Source organism: Panulirus ornatus, chromosome 9 (genome assembly GCF_036320965.1).
Source record: "Panulirus ornatus isolate Po-2019 chromosome 9, ASM3632096v1, whole genome shotgun sequence".
NCBI classification, from domain to species: domain Eukaryota; kingdom Metazoa; phylum Arthropoda; class Malacostraca; order Decapoda; family Palinuridae; genus Panulirus; species Panulirus ornatus.
The window spans coordinates 45255039-45268656 of record NC_092232.1 but is presented as its reverse complement, the minus strand read 5'-3'; the positions used below and the strand labels follow the sequence as shown (position 1 = coordinate 45268656).

Genomic DNA, 13618 nt, shown 5'->3' with positions numbered 1-13618 from the left:
CTCTCTCTCTCTCTCTCTCTCTCTCTCTCTCTCTCTCTCTCTCTCTCTCTCTCTCTCTAGAATAGGGGCCAAAACTAGGCCACCGACGCTCCATCATACACACAGACAAAACATGGCTTCACGAACGTCTGCTACCTTTACCGAGAGAACGATCAAGTGATGTTCACGAGGAAATATGTCAACGCTGCTTTCTTTCTAGTCATATACGAATGTGGACAGAACAAAACTGACTTCAACAGATTAATTTTGTTGAATCCACCAGCGCTGTATCATCCGCGAACAACAACTGACTCACTTCCCAAGCCCTCTCATCCACAACAGACTGCATACTTGCCCCTCTCTCCAAAACTCTTGCATTCACCTCCCTAACAACCCCATCCATAAACAAATTAAGCAACCATGGAGACATCACGCACCCCTGCCCCAAACCAACATTCACTGAGAACCAATCACTTTCCTCTCTTCCTACTCGTACACATGCCTTACATCCTTGATAAAAACTTTTCACTGCTTCTAACAACTTGCCTTCCACACCATATATTCTCAAGTACCTTCCACAGAGCATCTCTATCAACTCTATCATATGCCTTCTCCAGATCCATAAATGCTACATACAAATCCATTTGCTTTTCTAAGTATTTCTCACATACATTCTTCAAAGCAAACACCTGATCCACACATCCTCTACCACTTCTGAAACCACACTGCTCTTCCCTAATCTGATGCTCTGTACATGGAATGGATCACAAATGAGCGAGTGATCAAGTACATTCCTATGAGTCCACGGGAAAATGAAACACAGTAAGTTCCCAAGTGCGCTTTCGTGTAATAATCACATCATCAGGGAAGAGACAAGAAAGAAATGTGACGGTCAGTTGATATACAACGAAGAGATGTAGATAGGACGCCATTTGGTAAACAAGTGACTACCCGAATGAAGGTCGGGTGCGTTCAAGTCTGGCAACAACAAGCGTATCATAGATATTTTATGTGGACAAGATGGGGAACTGTTTACAAATTTCATCAACAACAATGCTATCCAATTTTTATAGACCTTCACTAATATTAATGTTACATTATTTTTCATTTGATAAAAGATTCAATTATATTTCTCGTAGCACAGTAGTTAGTGTTAATAAGCGAGATGGCATTACTCCACTCAATACAATGATCATAGTTCTTAACATGATTAGACAAAGCATTTGATTCTTGTCCTGTTCTTATTCTCTTTTTATGTTCCTTAAGTCTAACTGAAAGATCCTTACCAGTCTGCCCTACATAAAATCTATCAATTTCTTCATGGTACTTTATAGATGCCTCTTGCAGAACTTTCTGGTGAATTCCTGATTAAGATATTCTTTATAGTATTGTTGTTGCTGAGGGCAACATTTACTTTAAAGGATTTAAGCAACATAGGAAGTAAAGTAAAATCATTATTAAAAGGGAGAACTAAAAGATTCTTGGTGTCAAGTGGAGATTTGGGTTCAGCTCTATAAAATGACTTCTCTGCCAACTTAAGGATATTTTAACTTGGATCTAAATCTTGTCACACTCATCATAGATATACTCTCCACTGCAAGTACGTAATGTCCTAAGGAACACAGACTGGAATGATAATAATGTAACATTGATATTAGTGAAGGTCTGTACAAATAGGATAATTTTATCCTTCATGAAATTTGTTTACAGTTCCCCTTTTTTGTCCACCTAATAAATTCATGATACGCATGTCGCCAGAATCGAACGCACCCGACCTCCATTTGGGTTGTCACTTGTTTACCAAATGGCGTCCTATCTACATCTCTTCGTTGTATATTGATTGACTGTTACATTTCTTTCTTGTATCTCCTCTGATGATGAGATTATTACACGAAAGTGCACTTAGAAACGTATTGCGTTTCATTTCCCTTCAACTGCCACATTGCTCACCTTTGCATTCAAATCACCCATCAATAATACCCGGTCTCGTGTACCAAATCCACTGACACACTCACTCAGCTGCTCCCAGAACACTTGTCTCTCAAGATCTTTCTTCTCATGATCAGGTACATAATACCAATAACCACCCAGCTCTCCCCATCCACTTTCAGTTTTACTCGCATCAATCTAGAATTTACTTCCTTACACTCTGTCACACACTCCCATGACTCCTGCTTTAGGAGTAGTGCTACTCCTACCTTAGCTCTTGTCCTCTCTAACCCCTGACTGTACTGCCAAGACTTTTCCAAACCATTCTTCCCCTTTACCCTTGAGTTTCGTTTCGCTTAGAGCCAGAACATCCAGGTTTCTTTCTTCAAACATACAACCTATCACTCCTTTCTTTTGATCTTGGTTACATCCCCACACATTTAGACACCCCCAGTCTGAGCCTTCGAGGAGGATGAGCACTCCTCGCGTGACTCCGGAAACGCCTGTGTACCAACGGGGTCTTATCCCCGCCTCTTCGTTGTCTATAAACTGACTAAGTCTTCAATTTCGTTCTTGTATGTCCCCCGATGATGTGATCATTACCCAAAAGTGCACTTGGGGCTTATCTGTTTCGTTTTCCCCTGTGGTTATCAGCATATATATATATATATATATATATATATATATATATATATATATATATAGAGAGAGAGAGAGAGAGAGAGAGAGAGAGAGAGAGAGAGAGATAGATAGATATGATGATCACACCTGGCCGTGATGATAGTATGATGGTGAAATCACAGTAGTTCATACAATTCTATTCAACATGTAATATTTCTATATATTCGACACGACATGTTTCGTGGAAAGAATCCACCTCATTAGGTGTCAGCACTTAACAAAATTATTTAAATGCCAACAACACACTTGATTCCCGCCGCACAACACCAATCCCTCTAGGCCAAGCATTGTCTGTTATGTCTGGTCGTAACCCATGTAAGGGAGCGATTAAGGGAGTCAGGTGGCGGGGGTTGACCTGAGTAGCTGGGTGTGTCATGAAAAACTTTTTTTATGGTTTTGTGTTTTTTCAGTTCTCTCACAATTATTTGGTTTAGGCTAGGATAGGCTTTACAATTGCCTGAGGACAAATTAAAGCTTTTAATGTTAGCAATTAAGCCAGATTCAATGATGTTACGTGTAGCATAATCAACAGAGGGGAATAGAATAACGGGATTTTCAAGATCTATGGGATGATCATTTTCATGACAATGTTTAGCGATCTCATTTTTGTGGTCATCCCTGCGTACTGCATGACGGTGCCAATAACACCTCTCCGTTACAGTTTTAACTGTCTGGCCTGTATAATAGCTTTACATACCTTGCATTTGAAAGCGTAAACACTCCCAATTGTTGCATGGTCTGTCCTATTATTTACTAAGGTCTTACTGATGGTGTTATTGTTCTGGAAAGCAACATTACAAGCACTGTTTTCAGAACATGTCTTAGATTAGCTAAGTTGGAAGAATAGGGCAACACTAAACATTTAGACTTATTCTTATTTGTCACATTTTTGTTACAAGAAGCATAAAATGTCTTCCTAGCTTTCCAGTAAGCTTTATTCACAAACCAATTGGGATAATATAATTGCTTAAAGATACGTCTTATGTAACTACACTCATCTACCAGGCCTATGGGATCACGTAACTGTGATGCTCTTAAAAACACAAACATAACTACAGTCATTTTTGTAGAAGAATCATGTACTGAGAAATAATGAATATATCTCTCAGAGTTGGTAGGCTTCCTGTAGATTGTAAAGGACAAATGATAAGATTCTCTATATATCAAATCTTATGAGCTACTAAAGTACGATTACACACACACACACACACACACACACGTATGTATATATATATATATATATATATATATATATATATATATATATATATATATATATATATATATATATATATATATATATATATACTGTCTGCCTTTATTCATATATATATATATATATATATTTATTTATTTATTTATTAATTTATTCATTTTACTTTGTCGCTGTCTCCCGCGTTAGCAAGGTAGCGCAAGGAAACAGACGAAAGAATGGCCCAACCCACCCACATACACATGTATGTACATACACGTCCACACACGTGGACATATACATATATATACACACACAGGCATATACATATATACACATGTACATCATTCATACTGTCTGCCTTTATTCATTCCCATCGCCACCCCGCCACACATGAAATAACAACCCCCCCCCCGCATGTGCGCGATGTAGCGCTAGGAAAAAGACAACAAAGGCCACATTCGTTCACACTCACTCTCTAGCTGTCATGTATGATGCACCGAAACCACAGCTCCCTTTCCACATCCAGGCCCCACAGAACTTTCCATGGTTTACCCCAGACGCTTTACATGCCCTGGTTCAATCCATTGACAGCATGTCGACCCCGGTATACCACATCGTTCTAATTCACTCTATTCCTTGCACGCCTTTCACCCTCCTACATGTTGAGGCCCCGATCATTCAAAATCTTTTTCACTCCACCTCCAATTTGGTCTCCCACTTCTCCTCGTTTCCTCCGTCTCTGACACATATATCCTCTTGGTCAATCTTTCCTCACTCATTCTTTCCATGTGACCAACCCATTTCAAAACACCCTCTTCTGCTCTCTCAACCACACTCTTTTTATTACCACACATCTCTCTTACCCTATTATTACTTACTCGATCAAACCACCTCACACCACATATTGTCCTCAAACATCTCATTTCCAGCACATCCACCCTCCTCCGCACAACTCGATCTATAGCCCACGCCTCGCAACCATATATCATTGTTGGAACCACTATTCCTTCAAATACACCCATTTTTGTTTTTCGAGATAATGTTCTCGACTTCCACACATTCTTCATCGCTCCCAGAACTTTCGCCCCCTCCCCCACCCTATGATTCACTTCCGCTTCCATGGTTCCATCCGCTGCCAAATCCACTCCCAGATATCTAAAAGACTTCACTTCCTCCAGTTTTTCTCCATTCAAACTTACCTCCCAATTGACTTGTCCCTCAACCTTAATGTACCTAATAACCTTGCTCTTATTCACATTTACTCTCGGCTTTCTTCTTTCACACACTTTACCAAACTCAGTCACCAACTTCTGCAGTTTCTCACACGAATCAGCCACCAGCGCTGTATCATCAGCGAACAACAACTGACTCACTTCCCAAGCTCTCTCATCCACAACAGACTGCATACTTCCCCCTCTTTCCACTCTTGCATTCACCTCCCTAACAACCCCATCCATAAACAAATTAAACAACTATGGAGGCATCACACACCCCTGCCGCAGACCTACATTCACTGAGAACCAATCACTTTCCTCTCTTCCTACACGTACACATGCCTTACATCCTCGATAAAAAAAGCTTTTCACTGCTTCTAACAGCTTGCCTTCCACACCATATATTCTTAATACCTTCCACAGAGCATCTCTATCAACTCTTATCATATGCCTTCTCCAGATCCATAAATGCCATATATATATATATATATATATATATATATATATATATATATATATATATATATATATATATATATATATAGTTATTATAATTTGTCGCTGTCTCTCTTTCCATGGTTTACCCCAGACGCTTTACATGCCCTGGTTCAATCCATTGACAGCATGTCGACCCCGTTATACTACATCGTTCCAAATCACTCTATTCCTTGCACGCCTTTCACCCTCCTGCATGCTCAGGCCCCGATCACTCAAAATCGTTTTCTCTCCATCTTTCCACCTCCAATTTGGTCTCCCACTTCTCCTCGTTCCCTCCGCCTCTGACACATATATCCTCTTGGTCAATCTTTCCTCACTCATTCTCTCCATGTGACCAACCATTTCAAAACACCCTCTTCTGCTCTCTCAACTACACTCTTTTTATTACCACACATCTCTCTTACCCTTTCATTACTTACTCGATCAAACCACCTCACACCACATATTGTCCTCGAGCATCTCATTTCCAGCACATCCACCCTCCTCTGCACAACTCTATAGCCCACTTCTCGCAACCATATAGCATTGTTGGAACCACTATTCCTTCAAACATACCCATTTTTGCTTTCCAAGATAGCGTTCTCGACTTCCACATTTTTCAACGCTCCCAGAACTTTCGCCCCTCCCCCAACCTGTGACTCACTTCCGCTTCCATGTTACCATCCGCTGCCAAATCTATTCCCAGATATCTAAAAGACTTCACTTCCTCCACTTTTTCTCCATTCAAACTTACCTCCCACTTGACTTGTCCCTCAATCCTACTGTACTAATAACCTGCTCTTCACATTTATTCTCAACTTTCTTCTTTCTCACACTTTACCAAACTCAGTCACCAGCTTCTGCAGTTTCTCTCCCGAATCAGCCACCAGCACTGTTTCATCAGCGAACAACAACTGACTCACTTCCTAAGCTCTCTCATCCACAACAGACTGCATACTTGCCCCTCTTTCCAAAACTCTTGCATTCACCTCCCTAACAACACCATCCATAAACAAATTAAACAACCATGGAGACATCACGCACCTCTGCCGCAAACCAACATTCACTGAAAACCAATCATTTTCCTCTCTTCCTACTCGTACACATGCCTTACATCCTCGATAAAAACTTTTCACCGCTTCTAATAACTTGCCTCCCACACCATATATTCTTAATACCTTCCACAGAGCATCTCTATTCACTCTATCATATGCCTTCTCCAGATCTATAAATGCTATATACAAATCCATTTGCTTTTCTAAGTATTTCTCACATAGATTTTTCAAAGCAAACATCTGATCCACACCTCCTCTACCACTTCTGAAACCACACTGCTCTTCCCCAATGTGATGCTCTGTTCTGTACATGCCTTCACCTTCTCAATCAATACCCTCCCATAAATTTCCCAGGAATACTCAACAAACTTATACCTCTGTAATTTGAGCACTCATTTTTATCCCCTTTTCCTTTGTACAGTGGCACTATCCAGGCATTCCGCCAGTCCTCAGGCACCTCACCATGAGTCATACATACATTAAATAATCTAACCAACCAGTCATCAATACAGTCACCGCCTTTTTTAATAAATTCCACTGCAATACCATCCAAACCCGCTGCCTTGCCGGCTTTCATCTTCAGCAAAGCTTTTACTACCTCTTCTCGCTTTACCAGATACATATATATTCCTATGAGTCCACGGGGAAAATGAAACAAGTTCCCAAGTGCACTTTCGTGTTATAATCACATCATCAAGGGAGATACAAGAAAGAAATATAACAGTCAGTTTATAAACAACGAAGAGAAGTAGCTAGGATGCCATTTGGTAAACAAGTGTTTGTACAAATGGCGTCCTAGCTACGTCTCTTCGTTGTAAATCAACTTACTGTTATATTCATTTCTTGTATCTCCTCTGATGATGTGATTATTGCATGAAAGTGCACTTGGGAGCTTATCGTGTCTCATTCTCCCCGTGGACTCACGGGAGTATACTTGATCACGCGCAAAATTGTGATCCTTTCCAATATATATATATATATATATATATATATATATATATATATATATATATATATATATATATATATATATATGATATTATATATGATGGCGAATGTGTATGATCTTCAATTAGGTCTTCCCGATCTCTTTGTTCCCTCCACTTCTGACACACATTCTCTTTGTCAGCATTTCCTCGCTCATTCTCTCCGTATGTCCAAATTATTTCAGCAAACCCTTTTCTGCTCTCTCAACTTCAATATCTTATTACCGCACATCTCTCTTACCCTTTCATTACTTACTCGATCACACCACCTCACACCACATATTGTCCTCAAACATTTCCTTTCCACCACATCCTCTCTTCTCTACACAGCCTTATGTAGAGTCCATGTCTTGCACCTATATGATATTGTTGGAACCAATATTCCTTCAAACACACATATATTTGCTCTCCAAGATAACGTTCTCTCTCCCTCCACACATTCTTCAACGCTTCCAGAACCTTCAACTCCTCCTTTACCCTATGTTTACCCTACGCTCCCATGGTTCCATTCGCTGCCAAGTCCATTCCCAGATATCCAAAACACTTCACTTCCTCTAATTTTTCTTCATTCAAGCTTACCTCCCAACTAACTTGTCCTTCATCCCTGTTGAACCTAATAACTTGCTTTTATTCACATTTACTCTCAACTTTCTCTTTTCTCACACTCTTCCAAACTCAGTCACCAACTTCTGCATTTTCTCACTCGAATCAGCCACCAGTGCTGTATTATCAACAAACAACGACTACCTCACTTACCAAGCCCTCTCATCCTTCACAGACTGCATACACGCTCTTTTTTCAGAGACACCCATTTACCTCCCTGACGACCCAATCCATAAACAAGTTGAACATCCATGGTGACGTCACACAACCCTGCCGCATATCAACCTTCACCTGGAGCCATTCACTCTCCTCTCTTCTTACTCGTACACAAGCCTTACACCCTTGATAAAAACTTCTCACTGCTTCTAGCACCGTTCCTCCCTGACTGTATATTCTTATGACCTTCAACAAAGCATCTCTATCAACCCTATTATATTCATTCTCCAAATCCATAAATGCCTCATACAAATCCATCTTTTTCTAAGTATTTCTCACACACATCTTTTAAAGTAAGCACCTGACCCACACATCCCCTTCCATTTCTGAAACTATACTGTTCCTCTCCAATCTGATGTTCTGTACATTTCTTCACCCTCTCAGTCAATATCTTCCCATACAGGTATTCAGGTATATTCAACACCTCTGTATTTTGAACACTCGTGTTTATCCCCCTTACCTTTATACAATGGCACTATACTTGCATTCCGCCGGTCCTCAGGCACCTCACCATGGTCCATACATACACTAATATCCTTACCAAGCAATCAACAACATAATCATCCCCTTTCTAAATCTATTTAACTGCAATACCATCCACTCCAGCCGCCTTGCCGCATTCTATTTTACGTAAGACTTTCACCACCTCTTCTCGCTTCACCAAACCACTATCCATGACTCTCACTTCACATACCACTCCGATCCAATCACCTTACATCCACCACTCTCTCATCAAACATACTTAACAGTCCTTCAAAAAAAATCCATCTCTTCGTCACTTCATAACGACCCCTTATCACTTCCCATTTCGCTCCCTTCACCGATGTTTCCATTTGTTGTCTTCTCTTTTGCAAATTGTTTACCTCCTGCCAGTAACATCTTGTTCTCCCTAAAGGTTACTCATATTCGTTCTCCCCAGCTTTACCATCTTTTCAACCCCTGCACTTTTCTCTTGACTTCCTGCCACTTTCTATTATACATGTTCCAATCATCTGCACTCCTTTCCTGTGCATACTGCCCCAAACACCTCTTTTCTTTTCTTTTTTTCCAATGGCAACTTTACCTCTTCATCCCACCACTCATTACCCATTCTAATCTGCCCACCTTCCACGTTTCTCATGCCACATGCATCTCTTGCACATTCTAGCCCTCCTTCCCAAAATACCCGCCATTCCTCATTTACGCTCACCATTTACCATTCTACACCATATCAAAAAGATTTAACTCATATGCTGTAACTAATCATCAGTTCCAGTTTAGAACTTTCTATGGAGGATATAGAAGCCGTGTTAAACACTGGAGCAGCGTTTTAAAGTGATTTTTACCGACTTAGTTTGAAGTTATAATTACACTAGTTAGTCCTGCTTTATTTAAGTTCAGTTGGAGTTAGACAGAGCGCCATGTGAGCCTTGGATTGATCTTACTTCCTGGCTGGGCCCACTCTATCATGCCTACGTCAACAACCATGCCTACGTGACGCTGGACAACTTCTACTTTAACCTCACGAACGTACCTTTTTTTTTCAAGACGTTCTCATCCAGTTTTTTCCTCCGTTTTCTAAAAGAATTGTCGTCTCTCTTACTGAAGCCAACGAAAGAAATTAGCGCAAACATTCGAGTACTTATTTCGTATGACGAGATGGTATGAATTGTGTACCCACACGCTAGGGCAAGAATGGACCTGAGTCATGGGGAACCTTCCTTCACTGGGGGGGACTTGGTCGGTATCTTGTGCTCACTTGTACTGGCTGGTGACCAACTAATGTTGTCTGTTGACGAAGAGCCAGAGTGACCAGCTGCTCGATGACGTGTGACTGACGTCAGAGTGTGCATGACGTCACGGTGTTGACAGAGGACGCCGTATCTTTCTAGTCTGGTCTGCCTGTACACCTGGATCATCTGACACTGTACACCTGGGTCACCGAACACTATACACCTGGATCATCTAACACTGTACACCTGGGTCACCTAACACTGTACACCAGGATCATCTAACACTGTACACCTGGGTAACCTAACACTGTACACCTGGATCACCTAACGCTGTACACCTAGATCACCTAACACTGTACACCTGGATCATCTAACACTGTACACCTGGGTCACCTAACACTGTACACCTGGGTCACCTAACACTGTACACCTGGGTCACCTAACACTGTACACCTGGGTCACCTAACACTAGTGTACACCAGGATCACCTGACACTACATATGTACATCGGATACACTGCACCTCGTCAACCAATACTGCACGACTCGTTCATCTATGTAAATTCATTTTTATATACGAACCAAAACATACCATAAAGTTCGTCCCGTATATCCCTCACACCATGTTGTCCATATATCTAACACTGTTGTATTCTATTTACATCTGAAGGTACCTTGAATTGTCGAAAAAAAAAAGTTGTATATTTTGAATACGTTTTTGGGTGTATTACTTGGCATAATATGTCTCTACACCCCGAATATTATCATGTGTACACGCCCTCAGATTTTGTAAGTCTTGGATCATTATGTGTACTGTCGTGTCGTGTCGTGTACTGGTCCTATCTGCATCGTAAACTGATCTTCATGTCGTGCACCGGGGTCCAACTGTGTCGTGTACTGGTCTTACTGTATCATGTACATGATTATTGTATCGTGTGCAGCAGGCCTTACTATGTCGTGTGCTGTTCTTAATTTGTCGTCTCCTGGTCGTCCTGCGTTGGTCTTACCGCCTTACTGTGTCGTGCATCTGTTTACTGTGTCAGGTACTGGACTTGCTGTATCGTGTACGGGATTTTACTACGTGTCGTTCAATGGTAATACTGTGTCGTGTACTGGTCCTGCTGTATCGTGTGCTGGTCTTACTGTGTGGTGTATGGTTTCACTGGGTCATGCAATGGTCTTAATGTGTTGTGTACTGTTCTTCCTGTCTTGCGTGTTGGCCTTTATGTGTCGTGTACTGGTCTTCATGTGTCGTGTACTGGTCTTTATGTGTCGTGTACTGGTCTTTATGTGTTGTGTACTGGTCTTCATGTGTCGTGTACTGGTCTTTATTTGTCGTGTACTGGTCTTCATGTGTCGTATACTGGTCTTTATGTGTCGTGTACTGGTCTTTATGTGTCGTGTACTGGTCTTTATGTGTTGTGTACTGGTCTTTATGTGTCGTGTACTGGTCTGTATGTGTTGTGTATCGGTCTTCATGTGTCGTGTACTGGTTTTCATGTGTCGTGTACTGGTCTTTATTTGTCGTGTACTGGTCTTCCTGTGTTGTGTACTGGTCTTCATGTGTCGTGTACTGGTCTTTATGTGTCGTGTACTGGTCTTCATGTGTCGTGTACTGGTCTTCATGTGTCGTGTACTGGTCTTTATGTGTCGCGTACTGGTCTTTATGTGTTGTGTACTGGTCTTCATGTGTCGTGTACTGGTCTTTATGTGTTGTGTACTGGTCTTCATGTGTCGTGTACTGGTCTTCATGTGTCGTGTACTGGTCTTTATGTGTCGTGTACTGGTCCTCATGTGTCGTGTACTGGTCTTCATGTGTCGTGTACTGGTCTTTATGTGTCGTGTACTGGTCTTTATGTGTCGTGTACTGGTTCTCATGTGTCGTGTACTGGTCTTCATGTGTCGTGTACTGGTCTTCATGTGTCGTGTACTGGTCTTCATGTGTCGTGTACTGGTCCTCATGTGTCGTGTACTGGTCCTCATGTGTCGTGTACTGGTCTTTATGTGTACACAAGGTTAGTGGAATCTCGTATACCTCTTCGTATAATCATTGTTCACATGGTGTACCTCAGTGCACAGTGGGTGTATACCAGGACGCTGAGGTGTGTGTGTGTGGTTGTTGCTGCAGGAGGTGTGGCCGAGGACCCCGAGGTGAGTCGAGTGATGGTTCTCCAGGAGTCGCTTGTGCCCAACACGAGGAGCTTCGCCCGGTGGGAGGGCACTGTCAGCCAACCCCTGGCCTCCCTCACGCTCTGCTACAGGCTCAAGATCTACCACTACCGCCCCGAGGTCACTCTCTTCTCCTACATCAACAACAAGAGTGAGAAGATTCGGACAGGTTGGTGAGGTCCCTCTGCCGGTACTCCAGAGATGATAGCCTGTACTGTGAGGGCCAGAGGGTGTACAGTTCAATCCTATTCTACAGGATCTTGTATAGGATTATTGAAATATATTGGTGAATCATAACCTTCCTTTGTAGCCGTCCCAAAAAGATTATAGCTATCACTCGTCACAACACACATCACTCGACACCACACACAGTCCAGCCACACATCACTCGACACCACACACAGTCTAGCCACACATCACTCGACACTACACACAGTCTAGCCACACATCACTCGACACCACACACAGTCTAGCCATACATCACTCGACACTACACAGTCCAGCCACACATCACTCGATACCACGCACAGTCCAGCCACACATCACTCGACACCACACATCACTAGACACCACACACAGTCTAGCCACACACCACTTAACACCACACATCACTCGTCACCACACATCACTTGACACTACACACAGTCCAGCCACACACCACTCGACACCACACATCACTTGACACCGCATACAGCCCAGCCACACACCACATGACACTACACACAGTCTTGCCACACATCACTCGACACTACACACAGTCTAGATACACATCACTCGACACCACACACAGTCTTTCCACACATCACTCGACACCACACACAGTCTTTCCACACATCACTCGACACTACACACAGTCTAGCCACACATCACTCGACACCACACACAGTCTTGCCACACATCACTCGACACCACACACAGTCTTGCCACACATCACTCGACACCACACAGTCTTTCCACACATCGTTCGACACCACACACAGTCTTGCCACACATCGCTCGACACCACAAACATTCTTGCCACACATCACTCGACACCACACACAGTCCTGCCCCACATCACAAAACATCCACACACAGTCCTGCCACACATCACAAAACATCCACACCTTTAATCACTTCACAACATCGTCGACAACACATCTTCGCCTCCTGTGTGGACAGTTCCCTCAGTAAGGACTACACCCTATAGGTAGGTGTTGTACTCTCCCAGTAACACTACACCCTATAGGAAGGTGTTGTACTCTCCCAGTAACACTACACCCTCTAGGAAGGTCCTGTGCTTTGCCAGTAACACTGCACCTTTTAAGAAGGTGCTACACCTCTCCCAGTAACACTACACCCTCTGAGAAGGTGTAACACTCTCCCAGTAACACTTAGATTTCCCTCGATACTCTCTCTCTCTC

The 13618-nt window shown here is 42.3% G+C and overlaps 1 protein-coding gene across 2 annotated transcripts in view; it reads left to right on the top strand.

The window, feature by feature from the left end:
- LOC139750385 (uncharacterized) overlaps nt 1-13618 on the top strand; it is a 252434-nt gene that overhangs the window by 187779 nt on the left and 51037 nt on the right. For both annotated transcript variants that reach the window (XM_071665120.1, XM_071665119.1), the window contains exon 3: nt 12175-12384. In XM_071665120.1, coding sequence (XP_071521221.1) covers nt 12175-12384 — 210 coding nt within the window. The remainder of the gene's footprint in view (nt 1-12174; nt 12385-13618) is intronic.